This window comes from Poecilia mexicana, unplaced genomic scaffold, assembly GCF_051168715.1.
Source record: "Poecilia mexicana isolate PSO_F unplaced genomic scaffold, ASM5116871v1 scaffold_14, whole genome shotgun sequence".
NCBI lineage: Eukaryota > Metazoa > Chordata > Actinopteri > Cyprinodontiformes > Poeciliidae > Poecilia > Poecilia mexicana.
This window is the reverse complement of record NW_028263383.1, coordinates 29,640,839-29,664,810: the sequence shown is the minus strand read 5'-3', so window position 1 is coordinate 29,664,810 and position 23,972 is coordinate 29,640,839. Positions and strand designations below refer to the sequence as shown.

At 47.0% G+C, this 23,972-nt stretch overlaps 2 protein-coding genes and 1 long non-coding RNA gene across 4 annotated transcripts; 2 read left to right on the top strand and 1 right to left on the bottom strand.

Moving 5' to 3' along the window:
* The first annotated feature begins 5,629 nt into the window (after positions 1–5,629).
* ncbp3 (nuclear cap binding subunit 3) lies at positions 5,630–11,167 on the top strand. Of its 2 annotated transcripts, none has more exons than XM_014994575.2 (13): positions 5,630–5,878; positions 6,295–6,360; positions 6,769–6,874; positions 6,960–7,085; positions 8,147–8,272; positions 8,355–8,470; positions 8,595–8,703; positions 8,885–8,984; positions 9,057–9,166; positions 9,238–9,550; positions 9,661–9,827; positions 9,908–10,084; positions 10,299–11,167. In XM_014994575.2, exons 1-13 carry the CDS (start codon positions 5,696–5,698, stop codon positions 10,601–10,603), a joined length of 2,004 nt encoding a protein of 667 aa, XP_014850061.1. In that variant the 5' UTR covers positions 5,630–5,695; the 3' UTR covers positions 10,604–11,167. The 2 variants fall into 2 exon arrangements, with proteins under 2 accessions (XP_014850061.1, XP_014850060.1); XM_014994574.2 differs by having other exon boundaries at positions 9,908–10,090.
* Positions 11,168–11,913: 746 nt separating this feature from the next.
* On the top strand, positions 11,914–22,393 carry pcf11 (PCF11 cleavage and polyadenylation factor subunit). The gene is made up of 17 exons (XM_014994573.2): positions 11,914–12,298; positions 14,598–14,723; positions 14,847–15,035; positions 16,026–16,250; positions 16,394–17,379; positions 17,526–17,700; positions 17,783–18,128; positions 18,209–18,343; positions 18,496–19,751; positions 19,842–19,908; positions 19,983–20,108; positions 20,194–20,317; positions 20,440–20,623; positions 20,718–20,873; positions 21,025–21,117; positions 21,598–21,633; positions 21,719–22,393. The coding sequence occupies exons 1-17, from the start codon at positions 12,056–12,058 to the stop codon at positions 21,938–21,940; spliced, it is 4,689 nt and encodes a 1,562-aa protein (XP_014850059.2). The 5' UTR covers positions 11,914–12,055; the 3' UTR covers positions 21,941–22,393.
* Positions 12,300–12,698, bottom strand: LOC148155640 (uncharacterized). Its single transcript, XR_015765272.1, has 2 exons — positions 12,578–12,698; positions 12,300–12,495 (listed from the first exon to the last, which is right to left on the bottom strand). It is a non-coding gene; the product is annotated as an uncharacterized LOC148155640 (long non-coding RNA).
* Positions 22,394–23,972: the final 1,579 nt, after the last annotated feature.

Genomic DNA, 23,972 nt, shown 5'->3' with positions numbered 1-23,972 from the left:
GACAGAAATTACAAAGAACAAATCTGGTTCTTAATCAAATCCTAATGAGTCAAATTGAAAGTGTCATGGAGTCATCAGCCTCATGACATTAACACTAACATGGAAAATAATATTGAAGAAATAAATATATCAAATCTAATTAAAAACATAAATAAGTGATGTTATTTACTGTTATGGTCTGTAAGATATATTTATTCTCAGTATCAGATATGGTGTCAACAAACCCATCGCACTTCAACAATATCATTTTACCTTTTATCTGGAAATAGTGTCTGTTTATTCTTGCCATACAGTCCTCTGTATTAATTATTGCTCGAAAGGTCTTGCCATGCCAGTTTATTCCTCTGTATTTACTTTAGTTTTTTCTTAGTTTATTCTTGCATTTTGTTCTTTATTCATTTCCATTTAGTTTCCTTTGATTAGTATTGTCCTCTCTTGGTTTATTGCTATGTCCACTTTAGTTTCTTTCCTGTTACCAGTAATCTTCACTCATCACCTGCTGCGTCGCCTAATCATCATGTTTCACATCATGTGTTGATTTTTCACTGTTCAGCGTCGGATTCTCTGTTTTTATGCCATAATTCACATCTAGTTCGTCGCTCTGTTTTATGTCCCGCTTCTCCTGTTTCAGAGTTTTGCGCAATGTGTACGTCTTTTTTTTTTTTAACCCCCTAAGGTGCAGGGCGGTCGGGAACCGTATCGATGGGGAAAAGGCAGACTGACATAAACCTTTTAAAACAACGGAAACAATTTCTGCATTCTGATTATTGAAATTTAAAAGTGCTGTGTTGTTCTATCACCCCCGTTTCATACCGGACCACTTACAGCACCGTTGTTAACGCTATAAAATGAACGCTCTCTATCGTGGTATAACCATGGAGGGATTTCTTTATTTGAATGGGTTCATTTTTCAGAGGGATACACAGTCAGAGTATCGTGATTTTAGCTACCAGTAACTGGAGAACGGAGCTGTGCCAAGAAGCTAACAGAAGCTAACAAACACTGAATAGAAGAAGAAGAAGAAGAAGAAGAGCTGCCATCGATACAGTTGCAGCCAAGCATGATTTAATGTTACACAATACAGTTTTACCAAGTTGCTCAAAGTCTAAACTGGCATTGTTGTGCATTTAAGTGTAAAGTTTACCTTCGACCAAACGCCCCCCAAAGGCTTCTTCTTCTTCTGATTTTATTGGCGGGTGACATCTAACGTTAAGATGTATTATCGCCATCTACTATGCTGGAGTGTGGATCAGAGTATCTCCCTTTAATCTAAATTCTCATAAATAATCTTGTTTCCTTCAAAAAATTTATAACTGCTTTATTTATTTTATGTTTAGTTAATATCTTGTTTAATTTTAATGTCTCTATATCATATTTCATAATTTCTCGCCTTAGCTTCTCTCTACTTGCTGCGTACTTTTCACAATGAATTATTACATGTTCTACTGTTTCCATATCCCTACCGCACTCACAACTACCTGTTGGATGTTTCCCTATCAAATGTAATGTTTTATTTAATCCGGTATGTCCAATCCTCAATCTTGTCATTATCACTTGTTCTTTTCGGTTTTCTCCAATTATTTCCATATTTCCTACTTTCTTTTGTATATTAAATAAATGACGACCTTTAGTTCCTTCCTCCCACAATTGTTGCCATTCAGACTTAATTTTTCTCTTAATAATTGATTTTATTTCAGATTTACAATATGCTATTTCCATAATTTCCTTTTGTTTTAAAGACTCTTTAGCTAAATGGTCTGCTATGTCATTCCCTTCTATGTCCTTATGAGCAGGTACCCACATAAACCTAATCTTTATTCGAATTTGTGTTATTCTAAGTATTACTTCAAAAATTTCATATACTAAATCCATACGAGTTTCAGATGACCTATTTAAAATAGACATTAATGATGATAATGAATCTGAACATATAAGAACATTTTCAATTCTATTTTGTTCTATCCACTGTAAGGCCATCAGGATTGCTAACATTTCCACTGTATAAACAGATAAATAATCAGATGTTCTTTGCTTCTTAACTATACCTAGTTCAGGAATAACATAAGCAAATCCAGTTTTATTTGAAACTAAATCTTTTGATCCATCTGTATATATAACTGTAAATGATTTATACATATTCCTAATTCTGTTATTCACAAAATTTTCCCAATTATTATTTTTATTTATCTGCATTTCTTTATATACTTCTAAATCTACATTCACACACGGAAATAGCCAATAAGGTGTATTTGAATATGGCACCGCAGCAGAGTATGTCTTTCCCTGTATACCTATTTCCTTAATGCATTTATCTGCTGCCCAGGCAAAACAGTCTATTTTAGCTTTTTCACTCTCCCAGCAAGGTTTCAGCGTTCTTACTGCTGTATTGTTTTCCTCCTTATGCCCCTGCAAACTTACCCAATAATTCAGCATAATTTGCTTTTGCCTCAAATATAAAGGAATCTCCCCCATTTCCACCTGTACTGCTAAAGATGGAGATGTCTTTAAAGCTCCACAACATACTCTCAAAGCTTGATTCTGAATAACTTCTAATTTATTAATCATTGTTTTTGCGGCTTGCTTGTAAACTACACATCCATAGTCCAAAACTGATCTGATCAGAGCCATATAGATCTTTTTTAAATTAATTTTATTTGCACCCCAATCTACTCCTGTTAAATATCTCATTATATTTATAACTTTTTTACATTTCCCTTCAATATACTTAATGTGATCATTCCATAAAAGCTTGGAATCAAATATGATTCCTAAAAAACAAAATTTACTCACTTTTTCTATTTTTTCCCCATACATTTTTAAATCCATTTCCTCAATCTTCTTTCTACCAAACACGACAGTCTTTGTTTTATTTACTGAGAATTTAACTCCCCATTTATAAGCCCAATTTTCAACAGATTTAATAGCTTTTTGCATTTTCTCATACACTAATCTTACGTTTCTCCCTTTCCTCCACAAGGCTCCATCATCAGCAAATAATGACTGCTTGACATCTTGATCTACCTCTTCGAAAACATCATTAATCATAATTGAAAACAATAAAGGACTGATAATGCTTCCCTGTGGAGTACCATTATCAATTTTATATTTATTGGACCTTTTTACTCCCAACTGTACCTGTATAACTCTGTTCAACAAAAAATTTCTAATCCAATTATAAGCCCTTCCTGTAATCCCCATTTTATATAATTTTATAAGCAACCCATCCTTCCATACCATGTCATATGCTTTTTCAATGTCAAAGAATATTGCTACCACTATTTCCCTATTAATTTGGGCTTTTCTAATATCTGATTCTAAGCAGATAACTGGATCCATTGTACTCCTTCCTTTTCTGAATCCACTTTGACACGGGGACAGAAGTCCTTTACTTTCTACATAGTATGTAATCCTTTCTGTTATCATTCTCTCCATAATCTTTCCTAAACATGAAGTAAGTGCAATTGGTCTATAACTTAAAGGGTTTGTTGGATCTTTCCCCGGTTTAATAATTGGGACAATAATTGCTTCTTTCCAATTAGATGGTAATCTCCCTTCTTCCCAGATCTTATTAAATAAACCTAGAAGTTTTCCTTCAGCCTGACTCCCTAAATGTTTTAGCATAATATAGCATATCTGATCTTTCCCTGGTGCTGTTAGTCCTGATCTCAGTATTGCTTTCTTCATTTCCTGCATAGAAAAATAAACATCCATTACATTACCTGGGTTTGTTCTGTCTTCTAAAATACCATTATGTGCTCTTCTTGTCTGTTCCCTCCTAAATTTCCCTTGTTCTGTCAAATTATCTGAACTATGAATTTTCGCAAATGTTCTTGCCATTACTTCTACTTTCTCTTCATTTATTACTGCTATTCCTTCTTCATGTTTTAGAATTGGGTATGTCCTGTCCTGTCTATTTCCTTTCATTTTCTTAATCATTCCCCAAACATTAGTTATAGGAGTTGTTCTGCCAATTGAATCACAAAAAATTCTCCATTTTGTCCTCTTTGCCTTCTTAATAATTTTCTTTGCTTCCGCTTGACATTTTTTAAATTCAATTAAGTTTTTAAAATTGTGTGTTTTCTTCAATATTCTAAAAGCTCTATTTCTTCTCCTTATTGCTGCACTGCACTCTTTTGTCCACCAAGGCACCTCTTTCTTTTTGCTCTTACCTTTACTTGTAGGAATTGTTATTTTTGCTGCTTTCAATATAACTTCCCTAATCTTTTCCTCTATACTTTCTATATCTAGATTTAAATTAACGTCCTCCATATTTTTCTCACATATATATTTAAATATATTCCATTTTGCCTTACTAAATATCCACCTTTCCTGCCTTTCTACTATCTCTTTCTCTTTAGATATGAGGATTTTACAAAAAATTGGAAAATGATCACTACCTATTGTTGTTTCCTGTTCTATTTTCCACTCACATAATCCCGCTAAATCTCTGGACACCAAAGTTAAATCTATATCTGAGTAATTTCCTGTATGCACATCTATTCTTGTTCCCCTCCCATCATTCATACATACTAATTGATTATCTTCCAACAGCTGTTCTATTATCTCTCCATTCGTATCTGTTCTCTGCCCTCCCCATAAATTACTATGAGCATTAAAATCTGCACACCAAATAACTTTATTTTTATTTTGTCCCTGAATTTCTTTTAATTTATCCAAGTCCAATCTTCTACATGGATTGTAATAATTTATTATAATATATGGCTCTGCCTTTATCCAAATTTCCACAATTACAAACTCATCTTCTCTTCCTTTTTTAATCACTCTAAACGGCAACCCTTCCCTAATAAATATGGCACATCCCCCACCATTACCTTCAGCCCTATCAAATCTGACAGCAGAATATTTTAGTATTTTAAATTCTAATTGGGATTTTAGCCAAGTTTCTTGTATACAGATAATCTCTGGAGCTTCTTCTAATTTATCAATAAAATGCTTCAATTCTTGTCCATTTGAAATTAAACTTCTTGCATTCCATTGAAGAAGCAAAACCATATTGTTGTTATCCTATCCAAGCTGTCTCCTGACTGGCCTGAGCGCTGAGGTCATCCCTCACTTCCTCCCATGTCATTTCACTGATGTTAAGATGGTTTGCTGCTGCTTTCACAATCACTTGAAGCCCCCCAAAGGCATGCCAGCGCCCCCCTTTTGTAAAAATGTCCGCCAGCGCCCCCTGCCGTCCACTGAACGCCCCCTGGGGGGCGGTACCGCCCACGTTGAGAACCGCTACTTTACATGTAACTTTAAGCTTAAGTTGAGTGGAAGGAAAAAGTGTGGCGAAAAAATGTGCAACGTGGCTGACTGCATGCTTGAGAAGATCGTCCATTCAACAGTTTGCGGAGCAGTTAGAATCCAGAATCATCTACATTACAAGAAATAAACTCTTGAAACTTTTTAAATAATATAATATAAATCTCTGTGCAGATTTACTCTATATGACCTGAGTATCATGGATTGAATTGCTAAAATACAATATGTTTTTTATTAAATCAAAATTTGAGATTAATCTATATGAGAAGAATTACGTCCATTAAGTTTAGATAAATAAATAAACACTAAGGGGCGACATTCCCTGATTCCACCAGCATAACTCCGCAGAAGAAGAGCAGGGAAAGCATTACCGGGTTACGGAACCCAGCGCAGCTCGCTCTGCTTGTTGTCCGCAGCAGTTAGCTTCATGGCGGCGGTGCGCAGCTTGCGGGTCTCGGTGAAATCCGACAGCGGCTCGGAGCGCTCGGAGTCGGACTCTGACTCCGAGTCGGACAGAGATGGCCGGGAGGCCGAACCGATGGAGGTGGAGGAGGGAGAGCTGGAGGCGGAGGACGTTACGGTTAGCCGCTCCCTGAAGGAGCTGTTGCCGGTGAGTGTCTGAGGCCCGCAGGCAGACCCGGGGCTGGAGTTAGCTATGGCCGGCGGAGGTGTGAGGAGAGGCGGCATGCGGCACCACGGAGCCCCGCCTCGGTCTGGGAGTCAGTGAGACGTTAACCTGCCGGTTAATTGAGTTAAATTCAGTAGAGACGTTTGTCTTTCAGCTTCTTTCTGTTCCGTTTCTAAACTAACAGATTTTAATGAAGACAGGAGCCGTTTGTTTTGGAAAACCTGCTCCTCTTTCCTCATCTGCTGCCTCTGCACAGCTCCTTCATCAGTTCGCTGTGTTGCTTTAAGGTTGTGTGTGAAGCAGATGTTCTCCTGCAGGTGGAGCCCAAACCTGAGGCCTTCAGCTGAACCTCCTGACTCTCAATGTTAACCCCCTGCTGTGTCTTCTCTCTGCTCCAGGACACCAGCCGCAGGTACGAGAACAAGGCCGGAGCCTTCATCACAGGGATCGACGTCAACTCCAAGGTAATAACGCACCTGGATCCAGGATAAAAACACTCCTGAATCCAGGATAAAAACACACCTGGATCCAAGATAAAAACACACCTGGATCTAGGATAAAACACACCTGGATCCAAGATAAAAACACAACTGGATCCAAGATAAACACACACCTGGATCTAAGATATAAACACACCTGGATCTAAGATAAACACACACCTGGATCCAAGATATAAACACACCTGGATCCAAGATAAACTCACAAGTCGATCCAGGTATGCATTGTGAGCCAGCATCATCTTATGTTAAATCTCATATTTGTCTGTTGTTTTTTTTTCATGCTGTGGGATAAATGAAACCCGGCCGCTCTCAAGTTGATGGGATCCACTTGATCTGGGAAGCAGCTCTGATCTGACTCTGTTTGCTCTCCAGGAAGCCATCGAGAGGAAGGAGAAGCGGGCGAGACGTTTCCATTTCCGCTGCGAGGAAAACGTCGGTCAGAGGAACGTCTTCCTGGATAAAGACGCCATGAAGAAAGGTGAGGCAGTGTTCTGTTTGCTGCTCTTCACCGGAGATGAGTTGCTGCTTCTTCAGACTGCCTCTTTCTTCTTCTGTGGTGCCAGCCATTCCAAGGTTGCGGATGGAGGCCATCCATGTGACCGGCGTGGACGACATGAGCACCCAGGACGTCTTCGGCTACTTTAAGGAGTATCCGCCAGCGCACATCGAGTGGATCAACGACACGGCCTGTGAGTCCAGAAACTGGTCAGAACTGGGAGTGTTTTTTTTTTGTTTTTGTTTTGTTTTTTTGCAAAAATGTACATTTCTGACTTTTGAGTCATCATGGTTTCTTTGTGACAAATGGTGGATATGAGCAAATGGTGCATTTTAGAGCTTTAGCGTTAATTCTGCTAAATGCCACATTGGCATAGCCTTTAAAGCTAAAGGTAAAAGGCAAAGGTAATTTTATTTATATACCACATTTTCAGCAACAAGCCAATACAAAGTGCTTTACAGGAATTAAAATAAAAAAGAGGAAAGGACACATTAGGGCACATGGCAGCATTCAGACAAAACAAAGACGTGAGTGAAGGCGGTGACATCACTGGGCCATGAAACCACGTTGCTCAGCCTCCAGGCAGGAGTCCAACAAGATGTTGTTATCAAGGCATGATGTCCTTGGGGAGCGCTCAGCTCCACAGCTGCATGGATAACAGGAGGGGCTGAGGTGGTAAGGAGCCTCAGCAAGACTCGCATCCAACTTGCGTCTCTGTCCATACCAGCAGTCTGAGTTTTCGCTAGTTCGGCTAAATCTGTCACAAATTTGTAGATAATCCAGGAATCCGCAAGCTCCAAACAGCAGAAATACTGTTATCATGAATAAATCCCAGGTGAATCCCAATGGGTGTGTCCCCGCAGGACAAGAGGGCTCTCCTGTGCCCAGACTTCTCGTCGAGAAAATTTGATCAATTGCATTGAGAGACCGGTTGACCAGATCCATAATTTGTAGATTCGGAGGATGTGCAACGAAAGGCTCCAAAAATATAGAAAAAAAAAAACAGAGCAAGCAGGGCAGGCATGGGCAGGGAGGAAGCAGAGGAAAAAGCGTCCGCCTTCGCCGAGAGCAAGAGAGAAAGTGCCCTGTAGGCTTTAGCTTCCACTAATGTTTGTTGTAATTGGTGCTTTATGGTTAGCGCAGGTGGGTTTGTAGCTAGCGGTTCCCTCCATTGGTTTTACTCTGTGATTGGTGGAACCTCCTGACTGGTTCTGATGGTTCCTGGCTGATTACCTGTGCCTTCCTGTTTCCTAGGTAACGTGGTTTGGCTGGACGATGACACCTGCATCAGAGCTCTAATCAATAGCAGCCGGATGCCTGAACCAGAGGCTGTTACCACGGAGACGGAGTCCGGATCCCAGCCCGACGACCCGAGCAAAGGTCAGTGTGGATCAGAAAATGAGTCGGTGCTTCCTGACGCTGCAGTGCATTCTGGGTAAATGGGTCTGTCCGAACGCCGCAGCTCGTCGGGATCGGGGATCTGAGGATGAGGATGACGAAGAGGAGGAAGGTGAGGTGGATGAAGAGGAGGAGGAGGTGAAGAAGAGCAGAGACGATGAGAGCAAGACGGCTGGACAGGTAAAGCTTCACCTGGGAGAACAGGAAGTGGTCGTCTGACTGATGAGTGACTCAGCTGTGTGTGTGTGTGTGTGTGTGTGTGTGTGTGTGTGTGTGTGTGTGTGTGTGTGTGTGTGTGTGTCAGGTGGGCGACCTGTCGCAAGCGGAGAGAGAGTCTCTGCTGAGGAATGAACTGAGACCTGCCATCAAACCGTTCAAAGGAAACAAGCTGCTGCTGCGCTTCGCCATGCAGGGTAACACACACACACACACACACTCACCACCTGGTATTTCCACCCATCTGAGTAATTTCATTGACTGAATATGAGTAGATGTTCTGCATAGATATTTTTTTAATTTCAGCGTTTTGTCTGTAAACACACACTGACATGAGTCCAACACGTTCTGACCCGTTTCCTCCCGGTTCCGGTCCAGATGACAGGAAGGAGCTGGGAGCTGCGCGCCGCAGCAGATACTACATGAAGTATGGAAACCCAAACTATGGTGGCATGAAGGGAATCCTCAGCAACTCCTGGTGAGTCTCTGCCCTCTGGTCGCCATGACAACTGGAACACCCGACAGATACTGACCAGGCCTCGTCCTGCAGGAAGCGGCGGTACCACAACCGGCGCATCCAGAGGGACGTAATCAAGAGCAAGAAGCCTCTGATTGGAGACAGCATGGGACACACTCCGCCATACACACACCGACACTCCGGTAACAGCTCCGCCCACACCCAAAAGTCACCACCCACACTGTTACCCACAGTCCTCTGCTTCCACCCTCAGCTGAGCTGGTCAACCTCCCCGAGGAGCCCATAAAGGAAGAGGAAGAGGAGGAGGACGAAGAACAGGAGGACGAGGCTGACGAGGACATGGACTCTGACGACAGGGTGGTGGAGTACAAGGAGAGGGGCGGAGCCTCGCGCCCGCTGGGTGCAGGGCTTCGCAGCCGGGTGGAGCGCTCTCCTTCGCCGTGGTCCGAGTCGGACGAGATGGACTACGACCTGGAGCTGAAGATGATCTCTACGCCATCGCCCAAGAAGAGCAAGAAGATGACTATGTATGCCGACGAGCTGGAGGGCCACCTGAAGAACATCAGGTGAGAACCACTTTCTGCTTTCACTTCCTGTCGCCTGGCCTGGTGACAGCAAGCTGAGCAGAACTGGGTCGGAGGTTTTATTCATCCAGAACTTGTTCCATGTGAAACAGGAACCGGATCGGGTCATCAGGCTCTCAGAACCGGGCTAAGGCCTCGTCGCCTCCCAAGGTGACGGACGTCCGGCAGCTACTGGAGGAGAAGCGTCATGGCGGCTCTGGGGGCTCTAGCGGCTCTGGCAGCAGACAGCGCTCCCCGGTGGCCGGCGGCAGGAAGACAGGTAAGGCGTAGAACCAGGTGTTCCAGAGGTTGCGGTGGCTGGGTAGGACTGACCTTTGCTGACCTTTACTGACCCCGCAGACGTGAGGCAGCGGCTCGGGAAGAGGCGCTACTCCCCCGACAGGCGGCGCTCAGCCTCGCCCCAGTCCCCCAGGGACACTCCCCCACCCCGGGAGCCAATCAGCAATGTGCACCGCAGACTGGGCGTGGCCAGCCTGGACAGCAGAGGACCAAACACTTCCAAAGACAGGAAGACGAGTACGAGTACGACCGCCACTTCCTGTTTTCATTCCACCTTCTGTTTAGAACTTCTTGTAGAAATGTGCTATGACCTCCTGGTGACATTTGCTACCTAGATTAAAACTCAGTCAGAATGGTTCTGAGCAGATTATAATCCCGTTTTATGTCTGAGCGTCCTGATCTGTTTGTTAAATTCCACTTCCTGTCTGATCCTCCGACTTCCTCTCTGTAGGTGCTCTGTGGAGCAGGCTGGGTTCCGCCGCTGGCGACGACAGCAGCAGCAGCGCTGGGCATCATGAGCGCAGGCAGAGCAGCCGCCCAGAGCGGCAGGACGTCAGCCGGAGGAGGCAGGGCGACGGGGAGGAGGAGGAGGAGGGAGAGGAGGAAGACGACTCTACGCTGCAGAGGGTCTGGGGTGCCATGATCAAACAGAAACAGGAACGCCGCAGCCACAAGATGAAGAAGAGCCGGTTGGACAACCTGCCGTCGCTGCAGATCGAGATCAGCCGCGACAGCAGTGATGACTCGGACGCTTGAACCCACGGGGCGGAGCCTAAAGCTCCTTCACCTGCTGGGGGCTGGGCAGAGCGCCGTCACTAACCATTCCTGTTACTGAGGAGGAGCTGAACTTCCTGTTTGCCCGGAACACGATGAGTCTTGGGGCAGAACTTAGAACGGAGGACCGTGATGGGACTGCGCCTCTCTGCCTGAACCCTTCCTGCTTCTGTTTGTAGTTTTTTATTTCCTTCCTGTGTGATGCCATCAGCTTCCTCTTCCTCTATGGGACGGGAACCATGAACCGGGTCGAGTTGCCGGGTTGCCAGGTCCACAGCAGCTGTTCCCAACGTTAAATGAACCCATGGAGCCACTCTTCCTCTCATGATTATGATGATGATGATTCAGGTCAGAGTTAAAACAGTCGGACAGCAAAGCCGCCAATCAGCTTTTAGCCAGATGCTGATTGGCTGCCCAATAAACTCTGTTTTGCCTGACCTTTTACCTCTACATTCTGTCCACTCTAACCACAAAGCAGAGCAGAACTGTGAAGTGGGAGGAATATGATTCATTGTTCGATTTTTATTAATAAAAATCTGGAAAGTGTGGTGTGTCTTTGTATTCAGTTAATTTGGTTTAATATTTAAAAATGTCATCAGACTAATATATAAAGTTATTTCCAAATTCTGGTATTTTAAAAACTAAAATAACTTGTGAAACTGATATTTAGAGCAGGTTATTCGTCTACAGATATTTGTCACAAATTCTTTTCACTTTGTGTACTTGAGCAACACCGTCCTTAAGTTATCAATGAGAATTATATTTTCTTTTGCCTATTTTTCTATTTTAAACATTTTATTTTACTTAATGTATTGTCATACAAAAATATTGACAATTTTCAGTTATATTCTGTTTTCTTGCTTTTTATTTAGTCATTTATTTTTGGATTATTTTTTATTCAAGATATTTATATTTCAATATTTTTTTAGAGAAATTAGCATTACGTAATTTGAGTTTATGCTCCGGTTTTAGTTATTTGTGTAATCTTTTAAAATTAGAGATTTTTGGAATTTTAATGACTTATATTTATTGCTATGCTCATATTGAACATGCTTAATGTTTGAGACCTCTACCTGTCAGGCTCCACGCAGTGGTCGCATGCTCTTACGTCGACCAATCGCCTCAAGCGGCCGTTTCTTACACAACTGTCAAGCTCCTTCACTCTGATTAGCTCCTTTGTGTGTTTGTTATTCTTTCGGACCAATCGAAATCCAAAGCCCGGGAAGCACTGCGTTTTTCCAGCCAATGAGGCACACTGACGTCACTGTAACTACAAGTGAATTTCATGTGACGTATGAGGCCTGTAGCTCAAGTCGCCATTTTCTTGCCATCGAAAACGAACCGAGGAGACCAACTGACGACGGCGGAAAAATACCGTCGAGTCGGGCCGTAGTTCTTCATGGTTGTCGGCCCAACCGTTATCTCGATGAATTAATGGACTGTCTGCTGCTACGTGGTAATGCTATTGGTCCGGCTGCTGTAGCTTGGTTCGGGTGTCGGAGCTGGAAGATGGAGGACCAGACGGCCCGGGAAGACGCCTGCAGGGAGTACCAGTCCTCGCTGGAGGACCTGACGTTCAACAGCAAGCCGCACATCAACATGCTCACCATCCTGGCCGAAGAGAACATCCAGTTCGCCAAGGATATCGTGGCTATTATTGAAGCTCAAATCAGCAAGGTTTTTATGATCATAGCATACTTTATTATCAGTTTGTGTATGTGGGTCAAACATGGCGGTGTTGTGGTTAGCGGCGCTCTGTGGAGGCCCAGCAGAACCTCCGGCTTCTCTGTACGGAAGCAGCTCAGTCAGGCTGTCTGAATAAACCTCTGGTCCTCCGGCTAGCTGGATGTGGTCCTGGCTTCAACAGAGAGCCGCTTTTTTTTTTTAAAGAAAAACATTTTACGGTTACACAAACTTCTTAAACAAAAACAGACGTTAATAGGAAGTGGTTCTAACCGGTTCCAGGTCCACTCTGACCTCAAAGTTCGGTTTCAACCATCTACTTTTTAAGTTGTTTGAAACTTCTTCCAGGGTGTCAGCTTGGTCCGAAACAGGAAGTGATTAATTTCCATGTGGCAACACCAAGAAACTAAACGAGGTCAGAAGTCACAGGAAGTGGTCATTAAGGCCTTCATCATCGGCTGACTGTTTCCTGTCAGAAATCTGAGCGTTAACCAGAGAGCCTGGAGACACGCGAGAAAAAGGTCAAATAAACTTTACTATTGTCATTATACACTATGGTTATTTATCAACACAGCTGGGAAAAGTAACAATATATCAACTTATTTCTATTAAAGTAAAAGTAATCGGTATTATCCAAGACATTACTAAAGCGTAAAAATGTTTTTGGAAAACAGACAATTCCTGTGTAACAGATTAAAACTTTTGCTTTAATATTTAAAGTGATGCAATCAGACGGACAAATATATAAAGTTATGTACAAATAAAGACTTAATAAAAGTTCCTAAATTACCTTTTTCAATATTAAACTAATGCATCAGCTAATATTTGTATATAAGAGCAGGGCACAGTAGTTGTATATAAATGTTTACTGTATGTTTAAACGATTTCCATCAGAATGAGCAGGTAGAAAATAAAGCTGGTTTAGAAACAGGAGGTCTCACTCTGAGTCTGGTGGATTCTGGGTAAAACATGTTTCTTTGCTATACTTTATAATATTAATATTCAAGTAAAAGTTACTGAAGTAAATGTTAGTAGTTGCTGCAGTGAGCAGCTGCTCTCTGGCGTCACTAAGCTGCTAATGAGGCTCAGATAGAAACCTGACTGACAAGGCAGATTATTGACAACCTTAATTATTAATAAACCAACAATGAACAAAGCTGGAATCCTGTTGGTTCTACAATCTAAAACCAATCTGAAGTAATCGGGTCAGACTCGGATGAGGTTCTGGTCCAGATCGGTTTAACGCATCAGAAGCTGATGATCTGCTTTAACCAGGCGCGGGTTGGATGTCTTCAGTGTCTAGTTGCCTACCAATGAGCTCTGCTGCCCAGTCCTCAGGTCCAACATGGCGGTGCCGTTCTGGTTAAAGTAACATTACAAAATAGATGGGTCCAGATCTGAGTAAAAACTCAAGTCAATGTTGTTTGCTGATTGGCCCCGGGGCCTCACTGGTTTGAACCCCTCTACTGGGACCAGTTTGGTTCTGAGGTCGTTTACTGGTTTTCTGTTGTATATTTTTATAAATATTGTAAAATATGAATTGCTCCACAATGTGGATGATGTAAATATTTCCCAGCAGGTCTTGGTTTTGAGCGTTAGTGACAGGTTAGAACCCTGGCGGTGGTTCTGATTGAGCTGGACCACATCCTGCCCCCACCTCCATCCCCTCAGTGTTTGATTCGTCTGCATGAATGAATGAATTCACTCGTTCATCTGGATTTTCTCTATTTTCCTGGAATGTGACTGCTGGTTAAACATGTTGATAATAAAATCTGTGAAATGTGCTTTTTGTCATTTTTTCTTTGTGGGTTTAACTCTGGTCTGTGTGGCTCTGAGCGCTGCAGAGCTTAAATCTGGGTTCATAACTGAAGGTTGAAGGTTGAAGGTTCAAAACCCGAAAGGGTAAAAACAAACCAAGCAGAGCGCACCATCGCCTGGGTAACGTACAAAGAGGGCTGCGCCAGTAGGGGCCCTCTTTGGAGGTAAACGCTGTCCCCGGACCAACGACCTGGATCGCCATGACGACGGATTACCACCTCCATATTTGCAATCAGAACCGACTGAAGATCCTGGTCTTGACCCTTTTTGGACATTTTGTTCCTGAAAGAAGAACCAAACCGTGGAGGCTGATTTTTTTTATTTTTCTTCTTTTTTTAATCCAGATTTTTTAAAGTGGATTTTGTTTGGGAACTTTGTGTTTTTTTGTTTTGTTTTGTTTTTTTATTCATTTGTTCTGAAATGTTGTGTAACCCCTGCTGTTGTCTAAACTTGTTGAGTTCTCTTATCGCTCCAGGCGCCGACCGCTGAGAAGCTCCCAGTTTTGTACTTAGTGGACTCCATAGTGAAGAACGTTGGAGGAGAGTACCTTGCAGTGTTTGCTAAAAACCTAATCGCTTCATTTATTTGTGTCTTTGAAAAGGTAAAGTCCCGCTAGCTGCCGTGTCTTTAAGCTCTGCCCACATGGCGTCCTGCTGTTGCTTGTTGGTTGTGGGCTGAGGTGGGCTGTGGCCAAGGCACCCAGCTCTCTGTGCTCTGTGTGTAGGTGGATGAGAACACCAGGAAGAGCCTGTTCAAGCTTCGCTCCACCTGGGACGACGTCTTTCCGCTCAAGAAGCTCTATGCCCTGGACGTCCGGGTCAACTCTCTGGACACGGCCTGGCCTATCAAGCCGCTGCCGCACAACTTCAACTCCACCTCCAGCATCCATGTCAATCCCAGGTTCCTCAAGCAGGTGGGTGTGATGCTTTGGCAACGCAGGCTTCTACTGCAGGAACCAGCAGACCTCTGCTCTGATCTCTGCTGGTTCTGGACTGAGAACATTAAATAAATCCTGACCGTCCTCAAATACACAATCCTACCGAGGTTTCCTGTCCAGGTCCTACTGTAAGTATGTCAGTCAGACAAAACTAACCCAATGTAAGTTTACAACAAGTTATAGGAGCTTGTTTTGAGTCAGTAACTAGTGGCAGATTTTTTCACGTGAGACATTTCCCATGTTATAAGTGAAGAAATCTCCCAGAATTTTATAAGACTAAAAATATTAATATCTAGTTGAAAAGTTACTTTTATATTAGAGATATTTGCTGTAGGCATGGGCATTTATTATAGCGTTCATTGTGAAAATAATTCTGATTTTATTGTCTTGATAAATTTGCATTAATGTTGGCAACATTTATATAATTGTAAATGTTTTTACTATTTTCTCCATTGTTCCCCAAATATCAGTAAATATGATTAAAGTTGCTGTGTGCAGTTCAAATCACACTACTTCAAAACGGGAATGTTTTTAAAAAACATTTTTTGTAGTGACTTGAATGCTAAAAATCCTTAAAGACGTAATAGTTTTTCATCATCATTTTTATCGTTATCACAACAGTGCCATGAAATATTGTGATAAACATCCACATCGCCCTAATCTGCAGCAGAAACCAGACAGGAAAGCCTGTTAAGATTTAGTTTTTGCAGTGAAGGTTTGAGTTGGACTTCTCCTGCAGCTCTCATCTGTCCCAGTTCACTGGATTAGAACCAGTCTGACCAGATTCTCAGTGGGAAACAATTCAGAACGAAGCAGCTTGGATCAGGAAATGTTTCGTCTTCCTCCCCTGATGAAGGAGTTTAGATCTGATGGTTCTTCTGGACCTGAAATGTTTTATTCCAGCTTCACTTTGATCCGTTAACCTCGTGGTTTAATAACATTTGGTCTTCCTTTTCCTGCTTGCAGCCTGAGGAAAAGGCCCAAACGCAATCGGTCCCAGCCAAGCCGGCGCCGGTGGCCCCAGCCCCTCCACCACCACCCCTGGCGGTCCCCCAGACAGCCCCAGCCGGGCTGACCCAGGAGCAGCTGATCCGGCAGCAGCTGCTGGCCAAACAGAAGCAGCTGCTGGAGCTGCAACAGAAGAAGATCGAGCTGGAGCTGGAGCAGACGAAGGCCCAGCTGGCAGGACAGGTCGGCTTATGGTTCTGAACCTCAGAGTTCTGGGTTTGGTTCTGAATCTCAGGCTGGACCAGAGTCTGGATCCAGTTCTGGTTCTGATGTCTGTAAGCCAAGTTTGACGTGTAAAAACTAACTGAGTGTTTGTGTGTCTGCAGGGTGGCCTGGTGCTGCCACCACCTATTGGGTCAGTTCCGGCCGAGGCAAGCCCGTCTCAGAGACCGGGTCAGCAGGTTCCTCCACCAATCCGGCCCTGGATCCCCCCACAGTCTCCTGCCGACCCCAAGCTGTCCACCAGAGACCCCCGTTTGAACCGCAGCGGACCTCCCACCGCACCCCAGCCGGCTGCCAAGCGGCAGAGCCCACACCCCCCCGGGGCGTCGGCGGCCCCTGTCGAGAAGAGGGCACCAGAGAAACCCCCCCGGCAGGAAAAAAATCGGCCCCCAAGGAAGGACCCACCAGAGGAGAAGCTGAAGTCCAAGTCTCCATCTCCGCTGGCCAGAGGCCTACAGAGCAGGAGCAAACAGGCAGAGGCGGAGACACCCAAACCCGCCGGGGCCCCTAGGAAGGACCCTCGGCTGAAGAAGCGTCTGTCGGAGAAGCCAGCTGAGGCCAAGGACGACGACGTGAAGGAAAAGAAGCGCTGCGTGGACAAGAAGGAGCGGGACGATGCGCCGCGGAGAGCCGAGCCACCCAGGTCCAACAAGACCAAGCCTCTGAACGGACTGGCGCCCAAACATGACCATCTGGAGCCCGCCGACAAGCCCGACCCAAAGCCTGGCACCGCCACCACCCGCAGGAAGCGCACACATTCCCGGTCCCGCTCACGATCACCCACCAGCTCCCCCAAGAGGAAGGACCGCCGCTCGCCCAAGAGCCATGCCCGCAGCGGCTCCCTGTCGCCATCCCACAAGGCTGGGAAACCTCGGAGGGTCCGTGGTGACGACACCCCCCACGGCAAGCCAGGCCGAGATGACCGGCCCGGCGCCAAGAAGGCCCAGTCGGACAGCAGGAGGCCAAAAAGGCTGCAGGAGGAGCGCCGCTCTGAATCCAGGGACTCCCACTCCCCACGAGGTCACGACGGGGTCAAGGAGGCCAAGGAGTCACAGCATCGCTGGAGGAGTGGCTGGGAGGAGAACAAACAGTGAGTCCGGCTCAGAAAGCTGACAACTTTACTTCCTCTGGTTTTATTACCTGGGTTCTTCTGGCATCAGTTGTTAGTTCTGAAACATTCACCCTTGACTGTGAAGAGAAGCAGTGAGTAAATGTGTAAACTGTCTGGTTCCACAGCACAAAGCAGCCTGAGGACTCCCACACAAAGTCTGGACCCCCCCGACACAAACCCCATGGCACCCCGACCCGGCCTGGCACCCCTAGGAACCAGAAGATCCGTCTCAGCGTTGACGCCAACCTACAGATTCCTGAAGTCCTCAACTCTGCCTCCAAGAAGGACCTGCTGAGGAGGGTGCGTTCAGGAACATGTGGACCTCCCAGCTTTCTGCTTCTATCTGTTGTTGTTATGGTAACAGTGGTGTTTGTGTCCACAGGCCAGCAAGCGTCTGGAGAGCGGAGAGATTTCCCAGGAGGACTTCCTGAACATGGCACACCAGATCAAACACTTCTTCCAGTACCAGGAGGAGAAGCAGCAGCGCTCGGAGAACTGGGACGAGTCCGGAGACTTCTCCATGAAGAAGCCGTCCATTCCCCGCCCCCATGACACAATGGACGCAGCTGAGCTGTCCTACTACGAGCACAAGTCCAAGCTGAGGAAGACTCAGGTCAACCACAGAGTCACAGGCGAGGAAGGCCACGAGACTCCAGATGACGTTGGGGAGCCGAGACCAGGAGAGAAACTGGGAGGACGGAGCGGTGGACACCCGTACGGACGGCCAGGTGAGCTGGGGAACACCTGGGATAACACGGACATGCTGCTCTCCTATTGGACAGTAGCTAATGCTTCTGCTAACCTGCAGGTGAACGGAGGAGCAAGGAGCGAGAGGAGGTGCGGACCCCTCTGGCCCCCATGGTGGAGGAGTACAACCACGGGAAAGAGTTCCCCAAGCTGAAGGGGCTCCGCTTCCGCAGGAGGGACCGCCCTGGAGATTCCAGTAAGTCCAGGCCAGAGGTCAAGGTTAGGGACCAGATCAGTCTGGGTTTCAGGGATTTATGTGTAGAGCAGCACCTTTGGGTGAGGTGGTGGTCCGGGACATGTTGTGTTCAGGGTGTGCAGAAATCCTCAGCATCCTGTTCTGTCCTGCAGGTGAGCGGGAGTGGACGTCGCCACTGACAGAGCGACAGCTCTACGATGACGAGCACAAGAGTGGCTATGACGCCCCGCGGAGATACGGCCCCGCTGACACACGCCGGCAGGACGGGCCCTCCCCCGTCTCTGGGGGCCGCAGGAACTCCCCAGGGCCAGCCAGTCTGGAGGCTCCACCCCCTCGATTTGAGCGGGAGCGCCTGTCGCCTTTACATCAGAAAGACTCAGCAGACATGAGTCCGGTTCCTCGCTTTGAAAGTCCCAACAGCGAGCACTCTGACGAGGGGCCCCTGGATGCCCCCGTTCCTCACCTCACCAGTCTGAAGGGGCCTCCCCGCGGAGGTTCTCTGTCTGGGGTCCGACACAGCGACTCCCCAGGGCACACACCGCCCCATGAAGGAGGACATCCCCCCTCACGCTACAGTGGCCCTGGGCACATGGGCCCCTCCAGACCGCACCGTCCCGGCTGGTATGAAGGTGGTGGCCCCGGCCGTTTCGAGGAGCCGCAGTTTGAGGGCTCCCACCACCCTGGCCCCGGCAGATTCGAGGGCCCTGTGCACCATAATATGGCAGAGAGGACTGAGGGTTCCGGGCCCTGTGAGGGGCCCCGCATGGCCATGAGAGGAGGAGGAGATGGGCCGTTTGATGGGCCCCCCCAGGGCCCCAGCAGGTTTGGAGGCCCTGTAGGCCAGCAGCAGTCGGTCAGGTTTGAGGGACAGATGGGGGGGCCTGGTCACTTGGAGGGCCCCATGCAGCGTTTCGATGGGCCGGGGCCCTTCAACAATATGGGTCCTGGCCCAATGGGCTTCCAGCAACAGCGGCCCCTCCGCTTTGAGGGCCCCACTAACCAAATGGGTCCAATGAGATTTGACGCCCCCAGTCGCTTTGAGGGCCCTGGACCAGGCCCCAGGTTTGATCTGCCTGGGGGCCCCCACCAAGCGGGACCTCATCAACCTGGGCCCCCACGCTTTGACTATGCTCCTGGCCAGCAGGGTCCGCCCAGGTTCCCTCCCCAGCACAACATCCAGCTGCCCATGCAGCCGATGGCCCCGCCCCTCTACGACGGCCCCATGGGCCCCCAGCAGAGCTTCGGCATGGCCCCCCAGCGGTTCCCAGAACCCATGAACCCTCAGTTCACACCCGGCCCCAACATGCTGCCGGCAGCAAACTTCAACATGCAGCCGGTCCCGTTCAGCCAGCCAGGCCCCGGGCCCTTCTACAACCCTGCAGCTCCCGCCATCAGCATGCAGCAGCCGGTGAGTCTGCTTCCTGTTCCTGTCAGTATTCTTTACTCTCTGTCTGCTGGGCTCATCCTGCTGATTCTGACCTGGTTCTCCTCCCTCCAGGGCTCCATGATGGGGAACCTGAACCAGCCCTTCCTGCCTCAGAACCCAGTGCCTTTCGGACAGCAGGGTACGTATTTAAAGCTTGAAACTCTGTGTGAGAACAGGAAGTGATGTCAGGTCTAACAGATGTTGTGTCTGCAGCTGCTCAGGCGGCTCCTGCAGAGAACCACTTTGGTCAGCTGGACGTCAACGACCTTCTGTCCAAGCTCATCTTCAACGGCATCATCAAGCCGCCGTCACAGGCTGAGTCTTCGCAGACCACCAGCGGTCAGTCAGCCAATCACAAGTTGCTGCCGCCACCACTGCTCCACTTCAACCCTTCACACCGTCTAAGGTTTCTGTTTCCTTTCAGAGGCATCGTCCACGACAATCGCCCCGACTCCAGCTGTGGAGGAGGAGGAAGAGGAGGACCCAGAGGTGGAGGAGGATGAAGACCTGCCGGATCTGACCAGCTTCAGCATCGACAGCATGAAGCAGTGAGTCACAGATGTTACACTGACCCATCCTTGGGGTTCCTACGGCTCCTGAACGCAGCACAAATGAAACAGGATCTGATTCAGTTTGCTCCTATATTCTGACCTTTGACCCCTTCCTGCAGGCGCTATGAGAGCGTGGTGACCAAGCTGTACTCAGGGAACCAGTGCTGCCTCTGCAGCATGCGCTTCACAGCGGCGCAGACCGACCTGTATGCCGACCACCTGGACTGGCACTTCAGGCAGAACCATGCCGGCAAGGTCGCCAGCAAGAAGGTCACACACCGCCGCTGGTACTACAGCCTGACGGTGAGCGTTCGCACGCACGAACACGCACACACACACACACACACACCCACGCAGCCAACAGCACAATTCTGACCGAGGTGTGCGCCTCCTCCAGGACTGGATCGAGTTTGAGGAGATCGCCGACCTGGAGGAGCGCGCAAAGAGCCAGTTCTTTGAGAAGGAGAACGAGGAGGAGGTCCAGAAGAACCAGGCGGCCGCCAAGGAGAAGGAGTTCCAGAGCGTCCGCGCCACCAAGGACCAAGTGGGAGAGGTGAGCTGCTCAGGCTGGGCACCCAGGGCAGTGCTGACACACCAGCCTTCTCCTGCTGCTAGGTTTGGGTCAGGGCTGCGGCCGGGTTCTGGTCCAGAACCAGGAGTTTTGTGGTGTGGAACCGGTTCTGATAATCCATTTTTCTCCACAGTCGTGTGAAATCTGCCAGGAGCCGTTTGAGACGTACTGGGTGGAGGAAGAGGAGGACTGGTTCCTGAAGAACGCTGTCAGAGTGGATGACAAGGTCAGGCCCCGCCCACTTTGCATATGACCCGCCTCCTCAGGTGGAAGTCAGAAACTTTCAGGGTTTCATTCTAACATTTGAATCATAATATTAAACTCTTATTTTATTATGATTTTAATATATATAATCTTGATAATTTAATATTTGAATTTTAATATTAATCTTAAAATATCAAAATGGGACTCCTGGTTCTAGAGCCCGGTTCTGTTCAGATATCAGATGAATCTGGTGGTTCCTGTCCGGTCTAGGTTTTAGCTCATATACTCTTGAGCCGGTTGATGACTCTTGATTTCATATCTAATCTGGGGAAAAGAATCGGAACCAGTTTGGTTCTGGTTTTCTGACCCAGAATGCCTCCATCTTTAGAAAATAACATCAATTTTAATTGATGGTTTTGTTCCAGTTTTACTGCCAGTTCTGCTCTGGTAAATGTTGTGTGAATCGGATCAGAACCGTGTGAACTGTGTTTTGTCTCAACAGAACTTCCACCCGGCCTGCTTCGAGGACTATAAGAAGGTGAGTCCAGTCCGTCTGAGTCTAGCCCCTGCTCTTCCTCGTCCTCTTCATCATGCTCTCTCCCTCTCTCTCTCTCGCCCCTCAGACGTCGTCCTACCTGGACGCAACGCCGTCCCCCAGTCGGCTGCTGGCCGAACACCCGCTGGGCGCATTCGTCAAGACCGAGGAAGAGGAGGCTGAGACTTCCTGTCAGGTCACTTCCTGTCAGATCAAACAGGAAGTAGAGGCTGACATCACTGTTTCTGGTCAGGAGGAACCAGACTCTGAGGCGCCGGCAGACTCAGCCCGGTCCGAGGACACGGCTTGACGCGGCACCGCTCCTCTTTGTCCTGCTGGGTCGAAGATTTTTACCTCTTGAATACATTTTGGTATTTGGATAGTTGCGGCCGTTTCTGGGCCGCGGTTCTGTTCGCTGCGGTTCTGTTTGCCGCGGTTCTGATCGATTCTGTACGCCACGGCTGTAAATGATTTAATTTATACATTAAAGTATTTTTTGGTAACTCTGGTCTGCAGCTGCTGTCTGTTGCCTAGTTACATAGTTTCTGATTGTTGATTGGCTGCTCTGGTGATGAGTCATCACAGGTGTTGAAGGTAAGCATCATCTGATTGGACGACGTCTCGTTTGAGGATCTTTTTACTTTTGGTTTTTCTTCAATAAACGAGTCTGAAACGTTTTTCTGTGTGAATTCTGGTTCTGATCCGACTCGGTTCTGCTGTCATTTAGGTTCAGTCATTAAAATAAAGCTTCAGTGGACTCAAACCTCCTGATTTCCTGTTTTCATTCTCATCCATCATCTAACCCACAACTCCAGTCCTGGAGGGCCAGTGGCCTGCAACGTTTAGATGTGCCTCTGCTGCACCACACCTGAATAGAATAATTAGGTCATCAGCAAGGCTCTGGAGAACTTATCTACACAAGGAGGAGATAAGCCATTTCATTCCAGTGTTTTGTACCTGTGGCACATCTAAAAGCTGCAGGACAGTGGCCCTTGAAGACTGGAGTTTGACACCCCTGACCTAACCACCCGCATCAAAGAGCCTGGTACCCTTTCAGGGTTCCCCAGGCACAAAGTCAAACTCCTCCAAGTCTACAAAGCCCATGTAGACTGGTTTGGACCTCGGCACCAGACTGGAGAGCCTGACCCAGAGTTCCCAGGATCCACTACCTCAATGGAAGTCAACCATCCATTTTCTAACACCCTAGATAGGCATCAGGGTTGCTGGTGCCTTGTCTCATAGGCGGAGGGAGGCTACCCTCTCGTTTACCCGAGTGAATCCCAACGTACAGGCACCAAGATTGAGGCAACGAGGTCGCCCATGGCTGCCCGGTGCCTCTCACCATGTGCAACACCAGAGTGGAAGAATATCCAACCGCTCTCAAGGAGACTGGTTCTAGAACCAAAGTCATGCGGTGAGGTGAGGCCGACTATTTCTAGATGGATCCTCTCAACCTCACATGCCAGCTCAGGCTCCATCCCCACCAGAGAGGTGGTATTCCACGTCCCAAGAGCCAGCTTTTGCAACCGAGGATCAGATCATCAATGTCCCTACCTTCAGCTACCACCCATCTCACACTGCACCTGACCCCTTTTGGCCCCTCCCACAGGTGGTGAGCCCATGGGAATGGGGACCTATGTATCCTATTTGGGCTCCTTGGATTAAAGCCCGTCCACCAGGTGCTTGCCAGTGTACCTCCAGTCTTGGCTCCACAGCCCTGGTGACCCACCTCCAGCAAGGGAACACTGTTTCAGTTGGAGTTGGTCTTACTTATCGTAAGGGGTCTTTGGGCTGCACTTTGTCTGGTACCTCACCCAGAACCTGTCTGCCTTGGGTGACCCTACCAGGGGCCCCTGGCAGCATAGCTCCTATCACTGGGACACTCAAACCCCTCCACTGGGTGGATCAGGTGGCTGTCCATGGAGCAAGTCCAAATCATGGAAGCCCATTTCCACCATGAAATAAAACATCAAGGCCCAACAGGAAGTTTAGCAGACGGGAACATAATTATGAGATTCTGGACAATTTCTTCTCAGAGAAACAGACTGACCTTTAATCTCATAATTACAACTTCCTGTTGGGCTTTTATTTTGTCTTCCATGGTGGAAATGACCTTCCAAGCCAAATAAACTTAATTGCCAAAGGAAAGCTGATGCTGGTTTATGTGCAATAGGTTTTCCTTTAATATTAAACATTAAATATGACTAAAAATAGAACAACTGATTTCATATCAAATTTGGGGAAAAGAATCAGGACCAGTTTGGTTCTGGTGTTTAAAAAATAACCTACATTTTAACTGATGGTTTTGCTCCAGTTTTACTGCATTTCACCTAATGGTTCCG